Source organism: Suricata suricatta, chromosome 6 (genome assembly GCF_006229205.1).
Source record: "Suricata suricatta isolate VVHF042 chromosome 6, meerkat_22Aug2017_6uvM2_HiC, whole genome shotgun sequence".
Classification (NCBI taxonomy): domain Eukaryota; kingdom Metazoa; phylum Chordata; class Mammalia; order Carnivora; family Herpestidae; genus Suricata; species Suricata suricatta.
Window position 1 is genome coordinate 50,860,837 of NC_043705.1, and position 23,752 is coordinate 50,884,588.

General features: G+C 37.3%; 1 protein-coding gene across 1 annotated transcript in view; it reads left to right on the plus strand.

Moving 5' to 3' along the window:
* Window positions 1-22,604, plus strand: part of FCHO2 (FCH domain only 2) — a 122,862-nt gene extending 100,258 nt beyond the window's left edge. Inside the window, exons 20-26 of the mRNA XM_029942424.1 lie at window positions 2,899-3,010; window positions 6,509-6,664; window positions 7,007-7,139; window positions 17,208-17,407; window positions 18,047-18,111; window positions 21,562-21,726; window positions 22,026-22,604. Coding sequence (XP_029798284.1) covers window positions 2,899-3,010; window positions 6,509-6,664; window positions 7,007-7,139; window positions 17,208-17,407; window positions 18,047-18,111; window positions 21,562-21,726; window positions 22,026-22,048 — 854 coding nt within the window. The 3' untranslated portion in view covers window positions 22,049-22,604. The remainder of the gene's footprint in view (window positions 1-2,898; window positions 3,011-6,508; window positions 6,665-7,006; window positions 7,140-17,207; window positions 17,408-18,046; window positions 18,112-21,561; window positions 21,727-22,025) is intronic.
* Window positions 22,605-23,752: the final 1,148 nt, after the last annotated feature.

Genomic DNA, 23,752 nt, shown 5'->3' on the forward strand with positions numbered 1-23,752 from the left:
ACTTTTCCTTTTTCAGCAGTGTATGGTGTCTCAGAAGTCAAGAATAACTCTAAGGTTAACTTTCTCGGTTTTGTACTAATTATGTCCAGTTGCTGTACAGGATTTATACACATCAAATCCCCAATTATAAAAACAGAGTATTTTTGCGTTGTCTTCCATATCCTTGTTTTCTTTCAACATTAAGAAATGTCCATAAATCTTACCCCTAAAGTTGTCAGAATCAGAGAAAAAGTGGTTAGAAAAGCAGCAGAAAGAATATGTTAAAATATCTAAATTACCAGAGCAAAGACTTTCTTAGGAAAGCCATCCATTTAGTGAGGTGAGGTTAGAGGCATAAAGGTATCAAATACTTGGGAGTGTTTTTTACTCCTAAGCTGAAAGGAATCTACAAAAATATCCATTGATTATTACAGGAAGGTACTCTTACTTCAACTTTATATAAGCTCTGCATTTTTCAGAACATGCAGTTGTTTAAATGTAGAACAATTAAACCAATAATTAGAACATATAATATCCTTCTAAATACAGGTGGTTTTTTATTTCTAAGAAATTATTTATTTGGAATAATATGTTATAAATTTAGACTTTTATACTATTTTAAGGACTTGATTAGATATTTCCCATATCAAACATTTTTTTCAACTATGTATGTGCAATATAATCTTGAAAACAAGAATAGAAAATACTCAAGGACATACACCAAAACATTAGGTGGATTTTGAGGTTTTTTCCCCTACTATTCAATACTTTTCTTCTTCCTGCCAATATTTCAGTAATAGGCTAAACAATTTATACAGATTACTTCAAGAATTCTCATTCTTTATGCCCAAATTGGATAACTGAAAACAATAACATGTCGGTTGCTTTTGATTTTTAATGTCACAGTAGAAGCAGACGTTAATGTTACCCATGACTGTGTGTAAATATCCATTTGTCCTAGGTAGATTAAAGGGAAAGATTAATTTCATAATTGAGAATATAATTTTACTTAAAAAGGAGTATAATAGCTTTCATCTTCCCCTGAAAAAAATGCACTTTTTTGATTTTCTAGTGACTCTCTAGTTTTGAACATGTATTTTTCAAAAAATTCACTGAACTAATTCACATATGTAGGGACATTTTCCCAGCGGGCAAACATGTTTGCATATTTATATTCAGTTAATCTATACTTAGTTTGTTTCACTTAACATTTTCTTATGCACATACGTGAATCTTCTATGTCTTGGTCAGCCCCTTTCACTTCATCCTCTCCCCTGATCCAAATTTTAATCTCTGACAACAGACATTTTTCTCTTCACTATAGGATCCACTGTGTCCAGAGTGATCGCACAAAATGAAAAATGTAACCATATTTCTCTTGAACATTTTTAGTAGTTTTTAGTGCCACAAGGATAAAATTAAAGGTTCTCCATGCTGGGATCTGGGCCTTAAACATTTCTCTAGACATTTTCATGTCCTCTCATCTTTCCAGCCATCACTTACCAAGTATGTTCCCATTTTGCTAACCTACTTGTGGCTCCAAAAGGCAGCATTTTCCCCATGCCTCCTTAGCTCAGTGCTAGACATATGTTACAGTGAATTAATAGTAGCTCTTGTGATTTTGTCAATCAGTTATTATATTTTTTAAGTTTTAAATTTTCATATGAGATTTTAAGGGGTTTTTTTTTGCAGTCAGAAGGGCCAGTTACTTTTCCCTTTGGCCCTAGAAGCAGTTCTGGTTTCCGTGTACTTTTAATTCCTATTTTTCTAACTGTGAGGAACCTTCTAAGTCAGAATTCCTTCAAAATACTAAATACCACAAAATGTCCCTGACCTTTACAGCTCACAAAAGTGCTTTCTCACTGTTTGTCGACTCTCAGGTTTACTTGTTAGGCAGAGGGAGCTTGAATTAGTGTCTTAGGTGTTTCAAAAGTAGCTCAGTCTTTCACTGTAGGTAATCTTAGCTGAAATAGAACTGTCTGGAGGCTGTGAGCATCGTGTAACATTTACAGAACAAACACACACATTCAAGTTTCAGATATCTACATTGACCTAGGTTATTCATTCTTAGAAGAAAATCTGAATAAACTATATTTTGGCATAAACTGCATTGTTTATTGTATATTAAATAAAATGCTCCACTTTCCAATCAGTAGTAACTGTGGGAAGGTGTAAATAGGAAGTGTACATTTGTCAAAAAAGGCAATGAACTATTTTGAGGGATTTTTTTATTATGAAATAAACCAGAAATTTTGCTTAGGTTAAAAAAAAACCTGAATACATGCATGGATTACATTTGTTTACATTTTATTATGTTTTCAAAAAAAACTGATCTTTTTATTATTTAACTCTACAGGTGTGTTATCTAGTGAACTTTGTGTCAGGAATGTTATAAAAATAACATGAGTCCTATTTATTAAGATAAGGGAATATGGGAATATAATGTAAGCATTAGACAAATAGGTAAAACAATTATGATGAGTAGTGTATGAAACATTATACTATTCAGTTAGAAATAGCTGATGGATGGAAATAGCAATCCAGTGTAATGCCCTGTAGTATGGGAGTGGTAGAATTGAAACGATTTAGTATCTCAATGATTGTGAAGACGTATATTAGTACTTTTGTTCTTCAGGTGAAGGGTTTTTCCTTCTGACGTTCCTTAACCCAAGCGTTCAGTGTCATTTCATTTAAAAGAAAAGTCAGTGTAACATATTTTCTTGATTTTTTTTTGTCTTCTATATTATGTTCCAATTTGTTTTATGCCATATTTCTTACCCTCCAGACTTATACCTGGGCCATCAATGGAACCAATAATAGAGTTATTTGTGATAAGCTAACCTTGTGACTGTACCTGTCCTGATATCTTATAAAGGTCTTTCTATAGGATTTAACAAATAAATTGCATATGTATTTTAGGTGTGTCACGAGGTCCCAGCCCTGTCAGCCTTGGAAATCAGGACACCTTACCTGTGGCAGTTGCCCTTACAGAATCTGTTAATGCCTACTTTAAAGGAGCAGACCCTACCAAGTTAGTTTTTAAAAGATGTTTGTGTTTGTATGTTTGTGTGTGTTTGGTGGGGAGGGGGCTTGGTGATAAATTTTCAAAGTTAACATTCCAATTTTTATAGGTTAGTTTTCTATTACTTACTTTTTTTTTTTTTTTTTACTATCAAATATAGTCATTTAGCAATGGTCTTCCAAAAAAAAAAAAAAAGTCACTATAATCAACATAGTGACTTTTCCCCCCAGTCTATTTACATTCTTGCCCAAGCTTTGTGACCTATTTGCTGTTTGACCTATCTGTAAGGGCAGGTGATGGCAGCTGACCTAGAAGGGGGATAGAACTCTGAATCTTGGCTTAATGTGTATCTTTGGGGAAAGTGTAATGTTTGTAGGAGAGACCTAAAATATATGTTTCATTTAAGAGACTCTTGTGGAATTGGTTTAATCTCCTCCTTTTAAGAAAATGTTCTGATGGGGCTTCCCCCTTACGCTCAGTTTAGATAGAGAGAGAGAGAGCGAGAGAGCGAGAGCGCGCGCGCGAGAGCAAGAGAGTGAGCAGGGCAGGAGCAGACTGAGAGGAAGAGAATTCCAAGCAGCCTCCACACTGTCATTGCAGAGTCCAGTGCAGGACTTGAACCCACAAACTGTGAAATCATGTCCTGAGTCAAAAGCTTAACAGACTGAGCCACCCAGGCACCCAACTTTTTTTTTTTTTCCTTATCAGAGAAAGCTTTTCTTGAGGAAAAAAAATATTTTTGAGAGAGAGCAACAGCAGGGTATGGGGGGCGGGGTGTACACAGGGTCCGAAGCACACTCTGCACTGACAGTAATGAGCCTGATGTGGGACTCAAATTCATGAACTGAGAAATTATGACCTGAGTTGAAGTCGGGCACTCAACTGAGCCACACAGGTGCCCTGAGAAAACCTTTTTTTGATGTTCAGTTTAAGCAGATGTTTCAAAGACACTGAGGATCAAACCATGCAGATTTCTGAGGGGAAGAGCATTCCAGTGAGTGTAAAAGACTGAGGTAGAAGAATGCTTGACATAGATCAAAGGAAAAGAACTAGGTCACTAAGCTGGAGTTAGCAAGGAGGGCACTAGTCCAAGAGGAGTCCTTTGAGGGGCCTGATCAGGTTAGGAATTAGAGACCATGGTAAGGAATTTGGAGTTTATTCTGAACAAGGTGGGAAGCCAGTGAGAAGGTCTTTGAGCAGAGAAATGATGAAGTTACTTATGTTTTTGAAGGAGTACTCTGGCTGCCATATGGAGAATAAACTAGAATAAGCCAGAGTACAAGCAGAAAGAGAAGGTTACTGCAGCAGTCCAGGTAAGAGATGATGGTGGCTTATATAAGGTTATTAGCTGAGGAAATCATGAGTAATAAATAATGAGATATTGAATTCATTTTGAAAACAGATGTCAAGATTTGTCAAGGAAGTAGATTGTTAAGGTTGAAGTATTTATCAAGACAACTGAATACAGGGTGTCTAGGTGGCTCACTTGTTAAACATTTGACTTTGAGTCAGGCATGATCTCACGATTTGTGAGTTCAAGGCCCACGTTGGGTGAACTTGAGCCCTGTTTCAGGTGAGCTCAAGCCCCACTTCTCTATCTCTCTCCCTCTTGATCACTTGCACCTTCTCTCTCTCTCTCTCTCTCTCTCTCTCTCTCTCTCTCTCTCTCTTCACACACACACACCTAAATACACGATACTGGAATTCAGGCCTAGGTCCTAGGCTAGATATAAAGTACATAGTAGTCATTAACTTGTATACAATACTTGAAACCATAAGGCCTTGGGAGAGATCTCATGAGAATTGTGGCTCCCTTTAGTGTTTAGAAAGCGGAAAGACAAAATGATTGGGTAAATGAGTTTTGAGATCACAATCAACAAGAGAGGTGAGGAGAGAACCAGTAGATCAGTGTACCAAAAACTAGATGAATTAAACCCTTTTGTGAAGGATGGTGTGAAACTTTATCTGAGGCTGCTGATAGGTCAGAAAAATTCAACTTTGACGTTATGAAGGCCATTGGTGACCTTCACAAAAGTAGTTTGTCAGGTGGTAGAGATGAACTCCCTCCTAGCATGCTTTCAAGAGTGAGAGATGAGGGAGCGCCTGGGTGAGTCAGTTGGTTAAGCATCTGACTTTGGCTCAGGTCATGATCTTACTGCTCTTTAGTTTGAGTCCCTCATCGGCATCTGTGCTGACATTTCAGAGCCGGGAGCCTGCTTCAGATTCTGTCTCCTTAGCTCTGCTCTCCCCTGCTTATGCTCTGTCTCTCTCAAATATAAAATAAAACATAAAAAAAAAATGATGCAGATACAACTGTATTTGGAAAGAGCAAGTATAGGAAATTTTTTTAGGATTTTTTGCTCTGAGTGAAAGAGAGAGAGGTAGGACAGAAATGATAACATCAGAGAAAGTTTTTATAATTTTAGTCTGAGTATTTTAAAGATACACATTTCAGCATGTCTATATGCTAATGGGAAAGAGCCAGTATTTTCGGGGAAAATTGGGTATGCATTTTCAGGAAAGAGGGTAGTGTTGCAGGAGAGAAGTCTCTGGTATGTAACAGGAGAGGAGCTTCACTGCAGAGGCAGTGAGATTGGCCTTACATGCATAGACTGATTATCTCCTGAAACAGGAGGAAAGGTATGGTTACAGAGTCAAGTAGGGTTCACCTGTGAGACTATAAGGATGGTCTCTCCTTATTTTACTTCCTCAAATTTAAAGTCAATGTCTACGGGTAGGGGGAAGGAATATTTCAGACTGGAGGAGATGGAAGGTATGAGAGGAGGTAGAATTGCATGATGGACCAGGAAATCCTAGGAGGAAAGGAGGAGCGGAAGGAATGAATGAAGCTAAAAGGTAGTAGGCACAATGGATTGTGAAGGCTTTGATGATAATTGTTGGAAATGTGGTGGTAGACAAAGTAAGTTGGGAAAAGAGGAAGTGGCCAATAGAGGAATATAGAAGCTGAAATCAAGATTATGGAGGGGCTGCCGTGTGGCTGAGGTGGGCTGGGAGACAGGATCATTGGAGATAAGTGGCTGAGAACTAGGTGCCCAAAATATGAAGAGTGTTATCTGTATGGATATTGAAATCACTAAAGCTTACGATAGGAGTAATGGTACAGAGACAGACTGATAGGAGGCAAAGAGCTAACATTTTCAGAAAAATGAAACAAAGTGTTGAAGGTAACTTGAAAGGGATGGAGTAGCAAGTAGTAGGAGTTACCTACCAGGCTGGAGGTTGTTAGGAAGGAAGTAGGAATATAGAGTTGGAAGAGGCAGGAGCATCTCCCACTGCCACTGTCAGGTCCTGTACTTAGGGAGGTTTTCCGTGAAAAGTAGCTCCAACTGAGGATGGTGTTATCAGGGAAGCAGTCTCCTAACTCCCGGGGATGATTTTGCAAAACAAGTGCAGATATGTGATCCTGAGACTTAAATTTGTATTTGTATTCAATTATAAAAGGGCCTTTTTAAAATCATTTGAATTTTTCTAAATCCCTAATTTCAGGTGTATTGTGAAGATCACTGGTGACATGACAGTATCATTTCCGAGTGGAATTATTAAAGTCTTCACCAGCAATCCGTCTCCAGCTGTGCTATGTTTCAGGGTGAAACATATCAGCAGACTAGAGCAAATTCTTCCAAACGCACAACTCGTGTTCAGGTTTGTGTACTCGTTTTGAAGGTCAAGTTAAATTATTCCTTTTTCATTTAAGCAGTAGTTCGGTTGGATGACAATACGAAATTTACTTATTATGATTAAACAGAGTTCTGCTGTCTGTGCTTTTGATGGGAGTGGTCCATTATCTCATTTTCTGTCCATTATCTCATTTTTCAAGCAAGTTTCTGCCATGTTCTATTCCTTATCCCCCTAACTTTAGTTTTTCCTCATTCTACGTTTTGGTTTATTTCTAGTAGTCTTTCCCAGGTCACCAAATGACAACACAGAGGGAAAAGGAGGAAGCTAAGTTAAATAAAATAACAAAAATATTTCTTATGCATACAGTGATCCATCACAGTGTGATTCTAACACAAAAGATTTTTGGATGAACATGCAAGCTGTTACTGTCTACCTCAAGAAGCTATCAGAGCAGAATCCAGCTGCTTCTTATTATAATGTAGATGTATTAAAGTATCAGGTGAGTGTCCTATCCTTGTAAAAATCATAAATTCAAATATTAATAAATGGACTCTTATAGATTAAATGAGTAGAGTAATATGTCATGGCCAAATGAGTTTTATTCCAGGAATTCAAGGATATTTCAAAATAAGAAAATCTATTAAGCCAAAGGAAACCGATGATCAAATTCACCATCTATTCTTGATTCAAATACTGAGTAAATATACAGCAGTATGTCCTTAACCTGAAAAGACCAGCAACATCAGTCTTAGTAATGGACCACATAAAGCAGTTAGAAGTCTGGATGGCAAAGACTATTATTCTTGTTAACTGTGTAGGATTTTTCTGGATGTGTTAGTACAGTTACACAAGAAAATAAAGTAAGCAGTAATAAGTACTGGAGGTAGGAACCCAAATTACTGTTACTTGCAGGTCATGTTATATTCCTGGAAAGCTCAAGAGCATCAACTGAAAAACTATTTGCTATAGAGGATTTTAGTAAAGAAGTAAGCTTAAAAATTAATGCAAAAATTAGTAATTTTCTAAATATCCAGTTAGGAATATTAATACAGAAAAATTTTGACAATTAAAAGAAAAACTTAACAGATTTGGAGAGGAGCTATAAGATGGCAACATAGGAAGATCCAGAACTCTCCTCCTTTGGACACACCAAAGCTACAGCTACTCTGGAACAGTTTCCTCTGAAAAAGACCTGAAAACCACCTGAACATCGTCACATTAGCAAACAAGAAGAGGGTCACATGGAAGCATGGAGGAAGGGTGAGACCCATTCTCCCCAACTCCACCTCCAGCACTGAAACCCACAGTCAGAAGGGAACTCACAAACCTAGAGCTTCTTCCCAAGTGAAAGGCTCATACTTTCAAGATCTGCACCTGAGAGAAGAGCCCCCAAAACTTGGTTTTGAAAAGCACCAGAGCTCATGCCCTTGATGCCCAAAGGCTACAGTGATCCGAAAAGCAGCTTCTAGAGGACTCCCACACAGTCCCTCAACCTAGGGACCAATGCAGAAGCAGCCATTCAAAAGGTGGCCGTATCAATATATATGAGAAAGAGAGTTATTGACTTATCATAAAGTGTGAGCCAGTGAAGCAGAGGCCTACTGGGATACTCCGCAGGGATAGAGGAGCTAGTAGGCAGCATTTTAGTGCTGACAGGTGCCATCTAGATGTATATACGCATACACACACACCAGATTTTTAATATGTATGTTAAAATGATATATGTATTAACTCCAGTTTTTTTTTAATGGGTGCCATTTTTTACAATCCAGGGAACATAGGCTGAGTGATGCCATTTTTGTGCTCTCCTTCTGCCTTTCTGTGGCTTGTATCTTCCAGAAGGGAGCTTGTATACTTGTCTGGAGCCCTGTTTTTTTCAGCTGTTGCCGAGCAGACAACTCCAGATTGCCTGGTCTGGTGGCCAGCAGGGCTTATGCTCGTGGTCTGGCAAGACCAAATGAATTCGCATTCTTTAAAAGCTGCTGCCTGACAGTTTTGCTCCCAGTCATTCTCAATGTAGGGGCTGAGATTACCTCCTTTACACAGCTGACAGGTCTTGGCACACGCTCAGCAATTGGAAGCTATTAAAAAAAAATAGGCTTCTTTGATACAAAGTTTCAAGAGACAACAGCTAAGGCAAGTTCAAATGATAAGGTTTGTGTGCATGAGGCCACTCCTTCAAGACTAGGAGACGTGCTGTTTGATCTAATACATAGAAGCAAATAGGGTCAAACAAAATAAATAAAAAATTATGTTCCTAATCAAAGAATGAGGTAAAACCTCACAAAAAAGCCTTCTTGAAGTGGAGATAAGTAATTTACCTGAGAGAGCCTTCAAAGTAATGGTCATAAAGACGCTCATTGAACTTGGGATAACAATGGATGAACACAGTGAGAACTTTAACAAAGAATTAGAAAATATAAGAAAGTATCAAATATAAGTCAACAGTGCCAAAGAATACAATACCTGACTGAAAAACTAGAGGTGTTCAAGAGCAGACTAGACTAGATGAGGCAGAAGAAGGCATTGGTAAACTTGATGACAGAACAGTGTAACTCACCCAATCAGAGCTGCAAAAAGAATGAAAAAAAAAAAAAAAGTGAGAATAGCTCAAGGGACTTAAAGAAGCAACCTCAAGCAGACTAACTTTTGCATTATAGTTTCCAGAAGGAGGATAGAGGAAAGCATAGACAACTTGAAGAAATAATACCTGAAAGTTTCTTTAACCTGGGGCAGGAAACAGACATGCAGATCCAAGAAGCCCAGGCAATCACGTGATCCAAATGAGACTTGTACCAAGACATTTTATAATTAAAATATCAAAAGGTGAAGGTAAAGAGGTCTTAAAAGTAGCAAGAGAAAAACCACTCATTATGTATCTGCTGAGGCTGTCAGATTTTTTGGCACAAACCTTGTAGGCCAGAAAGGAAGATCAGGACACATTCAAAGTACTAAAAGAAAACAACCTCCAACCGAGAATACTCTACCTGTAAAATTGTCGTTTAGAATTGAAGGAGAGAGAAAGAGTTTTCTGTGTAGGCAAAAGCTAAATAAGTTCATTACAACTAAAGCAGCCTCACAAGAAATGTTAAAGGGATTTTTTAAGCTATAGAGAGCACTAATTAATAAAAAAAACCCAAAAATAATAAATCTCACTGGTAAAAGTAAATATATGGTAAAGGTGTGTGGATTAATTACTTATAAAAGGTAGCATGAAGGTTAAAAGTCAAGAGTAGTAAATTTAACTATCTAATAATCAGTTCAGGGATACACTGGATAAAAAGATACAAAATGTGATCTCAGGAGCACCTGGGAGGCTCAATTGGTTGAGCATCTGACTTTGGCTCAGGTCATGATCTCCAGTTCGTGGGTTCAAGCCCCCATGTCAGGCTCTGTGCTGACAGCTTGGAGACTTGAGCCTGCTTTGGATTCTTTTGGATTCTCCCTCTCTCTTTTTGTCCCTCACCCGCTAGTGCACTCTCTCAAAAATAAACATTAAAAAAGATAGTTTTACTATAACATCAAAAACATAAAATGTCTGGTGGAAGGAGACTAAAAATGATGTAGCACTTTAGAATATGTTCAATTTTCAGTTCTCAACTTAAAATAGATACTTATAAATATAGGTTGTTATATGTAACTATAAAATAAAAATGTATAGTACATAAATAAAAAATGACAAAGGAATTTAAGCCTATCAGTAAATTAAGTCATCAAACCACAAAGGAAGAGCACAAGAAAAAAACAGATGAACTACAGAAACAGCCAGAAAACAGTTAAGATGCCAGTAAGTACATACCTATCAATAATTAACTGTAAATGGGGGCCCCTGGGTGGCTCAGTCGGTTAAGCGACCAGCTTCGGCCCAGGTCATGATCTCACGGTTCGTGGGTTTGAGCCCTGCGTCGGGCTCTGTGCTGACAGCTAGCTCAAAGCCTGGAGCCTGCTTCAGATTCTGTGTCTCCCTCTCTCTCTCTGACTCTTCCCTGCTCACGCTGTCTCTCTCTCTCTCAAAAATAAATAAAAGACATAAAAAAAATTTTTTTTAATAATAATTAACTTTAAATGGACTAAATTATCCAATCAAAAGAGAAGGGCTAAAAAGTAAAACCCTTGGATAATGCGAGTCATAAGAGACTCACTTCAGATACAAGGACACAGTTAAAGTGAAGGGATGGAAAACATACTCCTTGCAAATAGAAATCAAAAGCTGGGGTAGTTTAATGGACAAAATAGACTTTAAAACAAGAGTAAGAGACAAGGGCATTATATAGTGATAAAGGTGTCACTTCACAAGGATGATGTAATATTCATAAATATTTATGCACCCAGCAGTGTAGCACGTAAATATATCAAATATATGTTAACAGACCTTAAAGGGAGAAATTGAGAGCAATACAAAAGAGGAATACACCACACATTATCCAGACAGACATCAATAAAAAGATATATCTTAAAAGATACATACACGGGCGCCTGGGTGGCTCAGTCCGTTAAGCATCCAACTTCGACCCAGGTCATGATCTCACAGTTCGTGGGTTGGAGCCTGATGTCAGGCTCTGTGCTAACAGCTAGCTCAGAGCCTGGAGCCTGTCTTCAGATTCTGGTCTTCCTCTCTCTCTGACCCTCCCCTGCTCACGTTGTCTCTTTCTCAAAAATAAATGAGATTTTAAAAATTTAAAAGAAAAAAGATATATACAGAACGTTCCATCCAAAAGCCATATATACATGCTTTTCAAGTGCACTTGGGACATGCTCTAGGATAGATAATAGGCCAGGCCACAAAACAAGTCGTAATAAATTTGAAAAGGCTGAAATCCTATCAGGCATCTTTTCTGACCAAAATGATATAAAACTAGAAATCAATTATAGGAAGAGCACTGGAAAATTCGTCAGTTTTTGAGATTTAACAATATGCTACTGAACCATTGGGTCAGTGAATATATCAAAAGAGAAATGAAAAATTATCTTGAGACCCATGAAAGTAGAAATATAACACACCAAAATTTATGCTAGGGATTCAGCAAAAGCAGTGCTAAGAAGGATTTTCCTGCCAATAAATGCCTACCCAGGAAACAAAAATCTCAAACTATCTTTAGACCTCAGAGAACTAGAAAATGAAGAATAAAGCCCAGTTAGTGGAATGGAGGAAGTAACAAAGAGCAGAAATGAAATACAATAGAAGAAACTAAGCTGGTTCTTTGAAAAGATAAACAAAATTGATAAACTTTTAATTAGCTTTGCCAAGAAAGCAATAGAGAGGGCAAATAAATATAATCAGAAATAAAAGAGGAGACCTTAAAACTGATACTATGGAAATACAAAGGGTCATGAGAGACCACTATGAACAATTTTATGCCAAGAGATTGAACAGCCTAGAAGAAATAATTTTTTAGAAACCGCTTTCTAAGACTGAATCCTGATAGAGTACAAAGTCTGAATAGACCAGTTACTTGTAAAGAGACTGTATCAGTCATCGAAAACCTCCCAGTATCAAAAGTCCAGGACGACACTGTCTCACTGGTGAGTTCTACCAAACATTCAGAGAAGAATACCACCAGTCTTTCTTAAACTTTTCCCACGAGGCAGCAATTCCATTTTAGGAGACCAGCGTTGAGTCCAGCACTGGTAACTGAGCCAGACAAGGACACCACAAACATCAATGCAGAAATCTGCAACTGTCAGCAACCCAAATTCAGCAGTACCTTAAAAGGATCACACACCACAATCAAGTGGGATTTATTCTAGAGATGCAAGGATGATGGTTCAGCTTCCACAGATCAACCGACATGGCACACCACATTAACAAAATCGAGTATAAAAATCATATGATCATCTCAGTAGAAGCAGAAAAACCATCTAACAAAGTTCAACATCCATTTAGATGACCACCAGATAAACTGAATGTAGAGGAAACATACCTCAGGGAACCCATATGTAACATTAAACTCCATGGAGGAAAGCTGACAGCTTCTCCTCTAAGATCACAAACAAGAGAAGGATGCCTACTCTCCCCAGTTTAGTTCTACATAGTATTTTAAGTTCTAGCTAGAGCAGTTAGGCAAGAAAAAGAAAAGGCTTCCAGATTGGAAAAGAACAAGTTGTCACTACAATGATTTGATTTCTAGAAAACCCTGGAAACCACCAAAAGAACTCTGAGAGCGAATAAATTCAGTGGAGTTGCAAGATACAAAATGTCTATGCAGAAATCTTTTGCATTTTTGGACAGCAATTATGAACTATCAGGGAAAAAAAACTAAGAAAACCATCTCCTTTACAATTGCATCAAAAAAAAAATGCCAAGTAATAAATTAAACCAAGGAGGTGAAGGACCTTTACAATGAAAACTAAGACATTGATGAAAGGAATTGAAGAGGACACAAATAAATGGAAAGGTATTCCATGCTCATGGATTGGAAGAATTAATGTAGTTAAAATGTCTGTAATACCCATAGCAATCTAGAGACTTAATGCAGTCCCTGAGATTCCAATGCCATTTTTCACAGAAATAGAAACAGTACTAAAATTTGTGTGGAACCAAAGACCCTGAATAGCCAAAGGAAAAAAAAGAATTTTTTTTTTTTGAGAGAGAGAGCACACGCATGCATGAGCTAGCAGGGGAGGAGCAGTGGAAGAGAGATAATTTCAAGCAGACTCCATGCCCAGCACAGAGCCCAATACAGGGTTTGGTTTCACAACTGTGAGATCACAGCTTGAGCCAAAATCAAGAGTCTGATGCTTGACCCTTGGGGCCACCCAGGTGCCCAAGAAAATTTGAGAAAGAACAAAGCTAAAGGCATCACATTCCCTGATTTCAAACTGTATTACAAAGCTGTAGTAACCACAACAGTATGATATGGCTATAAAAACATTTATATTAATGGTACAGAAATAAATTGATGTCTATATGTTCAATTAATTTGTAACATAGGAGCCAAGAATATTCAATGGGGAAAGGATAGTCTCTGCAATAAATGTCAGACGAGATCGGCCGCGTTCAGGGTGGTATGGCCGTAGACTCTGCAATAAATGTGTTGGGAAAATTGAACAGTTACATGGTAAAAAAAAAAAAAAAAATCAAACTGGACCCCAGTATGTTACACCATATTCAAAAATGAAATGCACTTGAAGACAAACCATAAAACTCCTTGAATAAAAAGGTGACTAAGCTCCTTGACTTTGGCTTTGACAATAATTTTTTGGGTTAGACTCCAAAAGCAAAGGCAACAAAAGAAAAGCAACAGTAAGTGGTACTACCTCAAATTAATAAGCTTCTTCACAGCAAAGGAAATGATGAATAAAGAAATGGCATCCTACTTAATGGGAGAAAATTCATCACCTGATTCATCAATCTGATATGGATTAATATCCAAAATATATAAAGAACTCCTATAACTCAAAAACATGACTTAAAAATGGATAGAGGATATTAATAGCCGTTTTTCCAAAGACGACTTACAGATGGCCAGCATGTATGTGAAAAGACGCTCAACATCACTCATCAAGGAAGTACAAATCAAAACCACAATGAGATATCACCTCACATATTAGAATGGCTATTATCAGGAAGATGAGAATTAACAGTTTTGGTAGAGAATGTGGAGAAGAGGAAGTTTTTGTGCACTGTTGATGGGAATGTAAATTGGTGGAATTACTATAGAAAGCAGTATGGAGGTTCCTCCAAAAAAAAAAAAAAAAAAAAAAAACCCAAACTATTCAGCAGTTGCACTCTGGATATCTGTCTAAAGAAAACAAAAACACTAATTCACAAATTTATTTTCACTTCCATGTTTACTGCAGCATTTTTTTATAGTAGCCTAGACATGGAAACAACCCCAGTATTGATTAATAGATGAATGCATAAATAAGATACAGTGTAGATACAGTAGAATATTACCTAGCCAGAAGAATGAAATTTTGCCATTTGTAACATCATGGATGAACTGTGATAGCATTATGCTAAGTGAACTAAGTCAGACAGTGAAAGACAAGTACTCTATAGTTTCACTTCTGTGTGGAATCTAAAAAATAAAATGCCAAGCTCAGAGGAACAAGAGAACGCATTCTTGGTTTCCAGATATAGGATTTGTCGGGGAAGGGGGGAGTGCATAGACAAAGTGGGTGAAGGGATTCAAAAGTATAAACCTCCAGTTATAAAATAAGTCATGGGAACAGAAGATACAGCAACACGACTCAGGGTAGTAAAACTGTACTGCAGATTTCGGAGGTGCTAAGAGTAGATCTCAGTCCTCATCGCAAGAAACAGTAGTTGTGATTATTTTCCAGTGTATACAAATATTGACTCTTCACGTTGTCCATCTGAAACTCATGTCAATTATACCACAATGAAATTTTTTATTTTTCCTATAATCACAATGAACACAACAATAAAAGCTAATTAGAAAGAAACCTAACACTGTTTCTACTGAGTTGAATATAGTTATAAAGGTATACTTTGTGCAGATGAAGAGTCATGTAAAAAGCTTAGGTGTTTCTATACTAACTTAGAAATTTAATGCAGTCCTGATCAGAAACCCAGTAGAAGTGTACATATTGGTGTTTGGAAACTTGTCAGTCATTTCGAAGTTCTCTGGAAGAATAAAGCTTGGAATAAAAACCCTTTAAATGGTAATCTGGAGTAGTAATGTTTTTGTTTTAATGGGGTAACTTTTTATAAGGGCACATAATTTAAAATAGTTTGGAACTGGCAGAATAGATGGTCTGGTCACAGGAACATTATGTCCAGAAATATGTGTAAGAATAAGTGTGAACTTACTTGACAAATTTGCATTTCAATGCAATGTAGACATGATGACTTTTTCAGTAAATGGTACTGTGGCAGCAGGCTAGAGCGTTGGGAAAACATTCGCTGAATCCCTAATTCATGCCTTTAACCAAAGTAAAATCTGCTTGTATCCAAGATCTACTAACAGTAATAGATGAAACCATAAAGATACTAAAGTCATGGATATTCGAATATATATATATATATTTGGGTATATGTGCAAGTGTGTGTGTATATGTTTAATATATATAGAGAGATCTTAAAGTATCAAGATCTAAGTATAATACAGAACTCAGAAGCCATGGAATGAGAAAGATACTTGCCAATAAATAAACGTGTATCAACTTTTTGTTAAAACCAAGTCTTAAACAGAATTAGTATCTAATCTGAGGGAAAAGTATTCATAATATAATATAGACCAAAAGGCTAATTATTCTGAAGAGCTCTTATAATTAAGTAAAAGGTAGTTAACCCAATAGATAGGTAACTTATGAAAGATGTTCCAGGTGTGTAGTAATCAGTGTACAACAAGGTGACAATGAGATAGCAGTTTTAACCCGTCAGATTAACAAAAATGGGAAGGATTGCTGTACTGAGAGAGCCGTGACCACTTGTTAGTAGACATACAAATTAATCAAACTTATTAGAAAGCAATTCTATAAGATTCTTGAGTAGTGGTTGGATTAAATTGCGAATAGTAAAACTTTTATCATCAAAAAATCACACAAGTGGGAGGAAAAAAGAAGGAAAGGTGCAAAAGGATTTTCACTGCAACACCGTATGGAAACCATGTAAGCACACATCTACAGAAGACACTGATCAAATGAATTACTACAGCCATTAGAAATAATGAGCTCTGTGCATGCATGCCTACAGTCTTAACAGTGGGGAATCAGAATGCCAAGGGACAAATTTCCTTCTTCATATACTTTATTGTCTGAAATTTTAATAGAGTAATTGTATTAAAATGGCTTATGTTTCGGGGAAATAAATAAGGAATAGAAAGTGCTGCCACTTAAGTAGGCTTAGAGTTTATTCCAAGTATTCATTATTCTTAGTTCAGGAAGCATTTGTTATTCAGTGCTTGTTAATTTCCGAGTAGCATGAGAGATAGTATGTATAACAAGTAGATAATAATGTATGTTTTGTTATCTTGAAAAAGGGCAAAGTGTTCAGAATAAGGAAAATTGAAAATGGGGTATTAGTGTACATTTCAACAGGATGATCAGGGTAGGTCTCATTAAAAAGGAGTTACTTGAGCAGGAACTAAAGAATGGGAAGGAATTGCATCATTTACTGTTAGTTGTATGGTTAAAATTAAACAGTTGAAGTATGGAAGTATTCTAATTCCAGACTTGCAGTATTGCCTGGTGACTTTTTTTTTCATTGAAATTCTTTTAATTTATATGGAATCTTAGAATTGAATTCTGTGTTGGATGTTGGAAGGTATTCAAAAGTTAACATGCATAAATAAGAATCATCTGATGACATACTTCTCCCTGGACCTAGCACCTAAGCAGTTGAGTCAGATTTTCTGCATTTGGACCTATAGGAATGTGTATTTTGCACACCTACTATGGACATTTTGATGGAGGTAGTCCTAGATCCACACTCTGAGAGTGGCTCTTACTCCTTTGCGATAAGCCTGCTTTGTTCTGCTTAGCAAGATTTCCATCATTATTTTTTGTTCTGAGACCTCTTGTGTTCAAGTACATGTCATTAGCAAGACTTGTTTACTTTTTTGAGCAAAAATCAAACTTTGTTTTTTTTTCCTCTTTAAAGGTATCATCAAATGGTATTCAGTCCACTCCTCTAAATCTGGCAACATATTGGAAATGTAGTGCTGGCACCACGGATCTCAGAGTGGATTACAAGTATAACCCGGAAGCTATGGTGGCACCAAGCGTGCTTTCCAACATACAGGTGGTGGTACCAGTGGATGGAGGAGTTACAAATATGCAGTCCCTTCCGCCTGCAATATGGTAAATTTGAGACTTCTGCGGCAAGTCCCACCTTGTAGAACCTGTTTTCAGAGTTGCAAGCTTGAAAGGTTTTGTGCATTTTACCACAGGAACCATGGTATAGAAGATGCTGTTTATCTTGCTAGTCAAATCACAGTAGCCTCAATCCAAAAGTGGGTTTACTTTCACCACCCAGGCTTAGATGATTGAATCCAACCTTCCCTTTTAAATCACTTAACCTCTGTCAACTTTATTTTTTAAAAAATAAGTTATTATTTTACAGGGGTAAATATAGCATCTAGCATCTCTGTAAGAACACCTGTCTTAATAGTTTAGGAATTCTCATCTCTTAACTACTTCTCTTATTCCCCGAATTAGTATAGGCTGACACTCTATTCTTCACTGTTTCATAAAAGTTTGTTGTCCTTCAGTAATGAAGGTACTGAACAACATAGATTTTCAGTGTTTCTTTTTCTGACAAGAATTATCTAATTTTGTAAATTTCCATGAATTGAGAAAGATATAGCATTATGTTTATATATAATCAGTTATAATTTAGCCCTATAGTTGAAATGTTTAAAATGTATTCATTTATTGACTGCCCATCTATTTTTAAGATCCTATACTAAACACGTAATCTGAAGATACTTGTTCTTATAGGAATGCAGAACAAATGAAAGCCTTTTGGAAACTGTCTGGTATTTCAGAAAAATCAGAAAATGGCGGTAAGTGTGTATATGCTTTTTGGTTTGTAATGCAATGTCCTTGAAAATGGATTTTTGAGCCATTTTTATGCATAGTTTTCTCCTGGATTTTCATGCCTTCAATTCTAGAAGTGACCACTAGGTGGAAGTTAATACCTTAAGTAAGAGTGGACCAGTTGACATTCAGAACCCACTTTTTCCCCTTAAGATTGAATATACTTTCTCTGTAAGAAAAAGAATTTGCTTTGCTCAAACCTTACAAATACTATGTAAATGCATACAGTCACAGAATATTAAATTTATTAGGTATTTTCAAGTAGAACTATCTGTCCAGCTGGGTGACCTGATAAGTGAAACTCATTTAATACACCACTTAGCTTATTCTGTTACTGGGTCCTCCTGGCCTCTCAGAAATCATGCAGACACCTCCAGGCTTTATGAAGCCCCTTTGCCTATTCCACCTTCCAGGAGAACTGTTCCTGGTTGTTTCTGTCAACGGCTTTTACTTCTCTGCTAATTATTTTAAGGAGAAACAAGTTAATTACTCCTCCCACCAAGTCTGTATCCTTTTGTGCTCACAACGCAGAGAAAAGTCTCTGCCAGCTGCTCACTGTTGTGTCTCCTGTAGCTCAGTCTAGAATGTAGTTTCTAGGGCAGTCAAGTCTTTAACATTAATTATTCCCATTTTCTCTTAATCAGAGGAGAATTCTGTTGTCTTTTGAATGCCTACTTAACTTTCAATAACTTTTCCTATTAACAATTAGGACTTTTTTTTAGCTTTTGAAATTTTGCTTAGATTTTTCTCTTCGAACATTTTAATCATAATGTGATCAAAACATAAATCGAATCCGTGGTTTTTCTTGCATGTATTTCTATATTGAGGAGCAGGGACATACGTGCAGTGGCCGTTTATGCCTGCCCTGCTGAGTCACACTTTTCCTAGAGAACCGCCTATTTGGCAAAATAACTAGGCTGATCTGCAGTTCCTTTGTCTCCCATGTTTAGGTGCCAAGGGTACTTTTACTCAAGCTGTATCGCTTCTGGGGGGGACAAAACTGAAATTCCTAGTTAAAACTGGAAGTAAACCAGAAATCCTATTTAAATTGAGGGCTTATAACCAGTTAGCAGCAAAAAAAGGATAAATATTTCCCCCATTTAATGAAACTATACTATGTTAAGTACTAACAAGGGGAATGGTTTCCTCAAAAATAAGATACAAATTTTCTAACCAGATGTCTTAATATTTTCCCTCTGGTATTCACGAATCAGTATCTCTGTGAGGAAATGGAAAAATATATATGTTCTGATTTGGTTAGATTTTAAAAAGACAATATGCAAATTAGAATACTATAAAATAGGAATTGTTTCTCTTCTGGCTTTATGCCCAGAAAAGGGACAGGAAATAATGCTCAAGTTTAAGGATTGCCAAGGGGGCTGCTCTTGGCCGGTCGTAGTACTTTCACAGAATTGAATTGCCTATAAAGAGAACTGTAAAAATAGAACGAAGACTTGGGCTTGGATGGTGATAAGATCAGGCAGCAGTTCACCTTCCCAGCTCATGTGTGCCATGAGGCACTGTGCAGGATGGATCGGGGTTGTGGTGTCTCCTCCTCCAGGTTGCCCTCTGTGGCGTTCTGCTGCTGTGTACCTTAGAATATTGCTCCTGCCCAGTAGTTCCGTCTGTTTCCTTTGACTTAGAAACCTCCTTCCCCTCCTCGATTCCAACTCTGAAATACCCTCCAAATGCATTTGCCTCTTTCCTTTCCCTTAGCCTGAGAGTCCCCTTTATGTGTCACCAGAGTCCTACGCTATTTTATTGATCTTCAGTTGGTTTTCCTGCCTTGCATCTTGTACCTCTCTCCCCTTTTAAGATACTAATCTGAATTGCTCTTCTTTATCTTTAGTGACTTCCTAGGATTATTTTTTTATTGTGACATGTGAAAATATATGGAGCTGGTTCCTTCCTACCACTCTGGTCTCCTGTCCCTCTTGTATCTATCCTCTAGGTCTTCTGATATGCATGTCTTCCCTTAAAGGCATTGCATTCTCTCCCCTCTCTACCTGTAATTATCCCTGCCTGCAGAGCTCTTTTTAGCATTTATCTATTTATCATAATTATTTGGCTTATAGTTTCTGGCACATTGTTAGACTGAGGTAGGTAGAATAAATGGTTAGACTGAAAAGAAGGCATCTCACAAATAGCTAGTTGACCTTTGAACAGTGCAGGCGTTAGGAGTGCCAGGCCCCTGCACGCCACTCACCCTGGTGGACCTGTGTAGTCAAAAATCCACCTATAACCTTTACTGCCCCCTCCAAACTTAATTACTAATGGTCTTCTGTTAACGAGAAGTTCTACTGGTAACAGTCAAGGAACAGGTGTTTTGTAGGTTATATGTGTTCTATACTGTACTGTTAAAATAATCTGAACAAAAGGAAATAAAATATATACTTATTGTACTGATTAAAAACTGTTTAAGTGAACCCACGCATTTCAAACCCATGTTGTTCGAAGTCAGCTGTATTTGGCATAATAGGCCAGTTAGATATTTTAAAAGGGAGTAGAAATTAATAATGTTGATAAGCTTTCCTAATCTTAGCTGTCTTTCCTTCTTTACCTCTCCCACTCCATAATATGGTGGTTGATTTGTCATCATTTCCTTTGGACTTTATTCCTACTCATACTACTCCTCTAAGCACTTCCCTGTGAACTGCCCCTCATTGACTTCTTTCTTCTTTTTTTTACTTGCTTCAACATGTGTCTGTATCATGAGATACAGATATTGAGATCACTTGTATTATCTCAATACAAATCTACAGCGGTGTTTACTATGAAGTCAAAGAGGAGCACGGATTAAGAGGACTTAATTCACTAGTGCCTGGGTGGCTCAGTGAAGCGTCCGACTTCGGCTCAGGTCATGATCTCATCCCACAGTTGTTGAGATGGAGTCCTGTGCTGGCCTGTGTGCTGACAGCTCAGAGCCTAGAGCCTACTTTGTATCCGGTGTCTCCCTCTCTGTCCCTCCTCCACTCATGCACTCTCTCAAAAATCAATAAACATTAAAAAATAAATAAATAAATTTAGGGGCACCTGGGTGGCTCAGTCGGTTAAGTTTCCAACTTCAGCTCAGGTCATGATCTCACATTTGTGGGTTCGAGCCCCGTGCCTGGCTCTGTACTGACAGCTCAGAGCCTGGAGCCTGCTTCCGATTCCATGTCTCCTCCCTCTCTCTCTGACCCTCCCCTATTCATGCTCTGTCTGTCTCAAAAATAAAACATTTTTAAAAATAAATTTAAAAAAAAAGACGACTTAATTCAGATCCATTGAATAAAGTCTGATTTGGACACAAGACATTGATTTGTTTACTGTATGTGTTTCATACATTTGGCATAGGACATAGTTTATCTTACTCATTTGTTTTTTCTGTTAATTTTATGTTGCCCTGGGTAAGTTCTTTATTCTTTTCCTTTTAGGTTCTGGGTCCCTCAGAGCAAAATTCGATCTTTCAGAAGGACCTAGTAAACCCACAACACTTGCAGTGCAATTCCTCAGCGAGGGGAGCACCCTCTCGGGAGTAGATATTGAGCTTGTAGGCACTGGCTATAGGCTTTCGTTAGTAAAGAAGCGGTTTGCCACTGGTAAGTTGGGAGATTTTGTTTTTAATGTGCATGGAACATTCTAACAGTTATAAACTGTCATGCAGTTTATTATCTAGTCATGGAAAATTACTTCTTTGACCTTTGACACAAAGTGCCAGGTGGAGACACACCTGGGAGAGAATAGCTGCGGTCAGTATGCATGGACACCAGTGGTCGGATTCTAACAAGCCGTGAACAGCAGGCGGGAACTGGGGCTCTGTGTCCGTAACCACCGTGAAAATGTCCTCCTCGGAGTCCAGTTGAGGTTGTAATCACACGGTCTGCTTCGTGTTTTTCAGGACGGTACCTGGCGGATTGTTAATGGACCTGGGAAGCACTAGCCTGCCCTCCTGCACCGTGTGCTCTCCAGCTCCGTGCCGGCTCGCAGTAGGTCTTTGGACCTACACACATTTGACAACTAATTACAGACTTTAAATTGCACTTTTGAAGTGAGTCATCAAAAGCAATAGCACTGAAATGATTTTTCAACGCTGTTAATGATCAACTGCAATATTCCAGAAGCACATTTGTTGAGATTCCCAGTAAAATGAAGTTTTCATAGGCTGAAATTTTGCATTATCTTCAGTGTCTGTGTTGAGTTAGAGTGTATGATCAGGCCTGAAATTTCAGGAGAGCAAGCACAAAATAATCCAGCTTTCCATAAATTTTTAGAGTCCGAGATAGCTTTGAAATTTCCGAAGCTTGATATTGGAGACAGAACGTGAATTCTAAGTTGTGGATAATGTTAATTCCGAACACTCAATCAAATTGAGTTATGTGCCATAAAGTAATCAGACCAGAGTCCAAGGTGTAAGCAAAAAATGTATCATTTGGTTCTCATAGAAACATTAATAAAGTGTAAATGGTGTTTTATATGATTTTTTTTAATTCTCAAGTGCAATGTGTTTTAAAATAAGCTTGCAGAAGACAGCAGAGAAATTTACTTCTGCAGTTAACTTCATAGAACTTGTGATTGTTTTTATGAATTAATGCTGTAGATTTAATTTATTTTTATATGGATTGCATAATGTGTGCCTTTTAAAACAATAACAAAAGCCAGAAATGTGCCTATCCAGTTTGTGTTCATTAATGTGCCTCACTCCCCCCACCCACAGTCTGCATCTTGTATTCAGTGTTAGAGTGAATTTTTTCACTTGGCATTTTTACAAGATAATTGCCATTTTGAAAGTACCTTTGACCTCAATTGGGAAGGGAATCAGAGTAACTAAAGGATAATTTGTACCTAAAAATCCTGGCTCACTTCTTTCAAGATACACTGTAGCCACTAGAAAGAGAAAAATACCTAATCACCTATGTTTACAGAGGAAGAAAAGTTACCTTCAGATATTCCACCTAAGTATGTAAATCAGAACTCAAATACTGAAAAACTAAAACGTAACTTGGTAACTGCTATTTTAATTCTCAATTTGACACTTCTTTCAGTCTGTTTTTCATTGGAAATTTGTATACATTTACTGAATGTGTTGGGAGCATGAATTTTTTATTTAGTGAGGAACACATTCTAGAGAAGATTAGTTTTGGCATTGGAGAAGTACTGCCATTTGTTTTCATTTCAACAGTTGGAACAATGACCAATTTATGTATTATTAGTACTTAATTGCCAACTGTTAGAAATTGGGAGAGGATTTGAAGTGATGGATTGGGTCAAGCATTTCTTGAGCTACTAATATTAAATAGTAAAAAACCTAACTGTATAGCAAATCCTGATTAATTGAAGGACTTAAGATGTTTTGGACAGTTTCATCATTTACAAATTGGAATTTTATTTATAAAGGATAAATACCAGTGTCCTGCCTTTTGCATAGAAGTGATAAATTGTGTTATATATGATAATATATAAAACCACTAATTATTCTCTTAAGCTTTACAGAACATTAAAATCCCTACTACTAGACATTTATGTAACATCTTGTTCTACTAAATACAGCAGAAAATCTACATATAGCAATACATAGAACACAGTATGTGCGTTCTCAGTATATTCGGTGGTAGTCCAATTCGACAT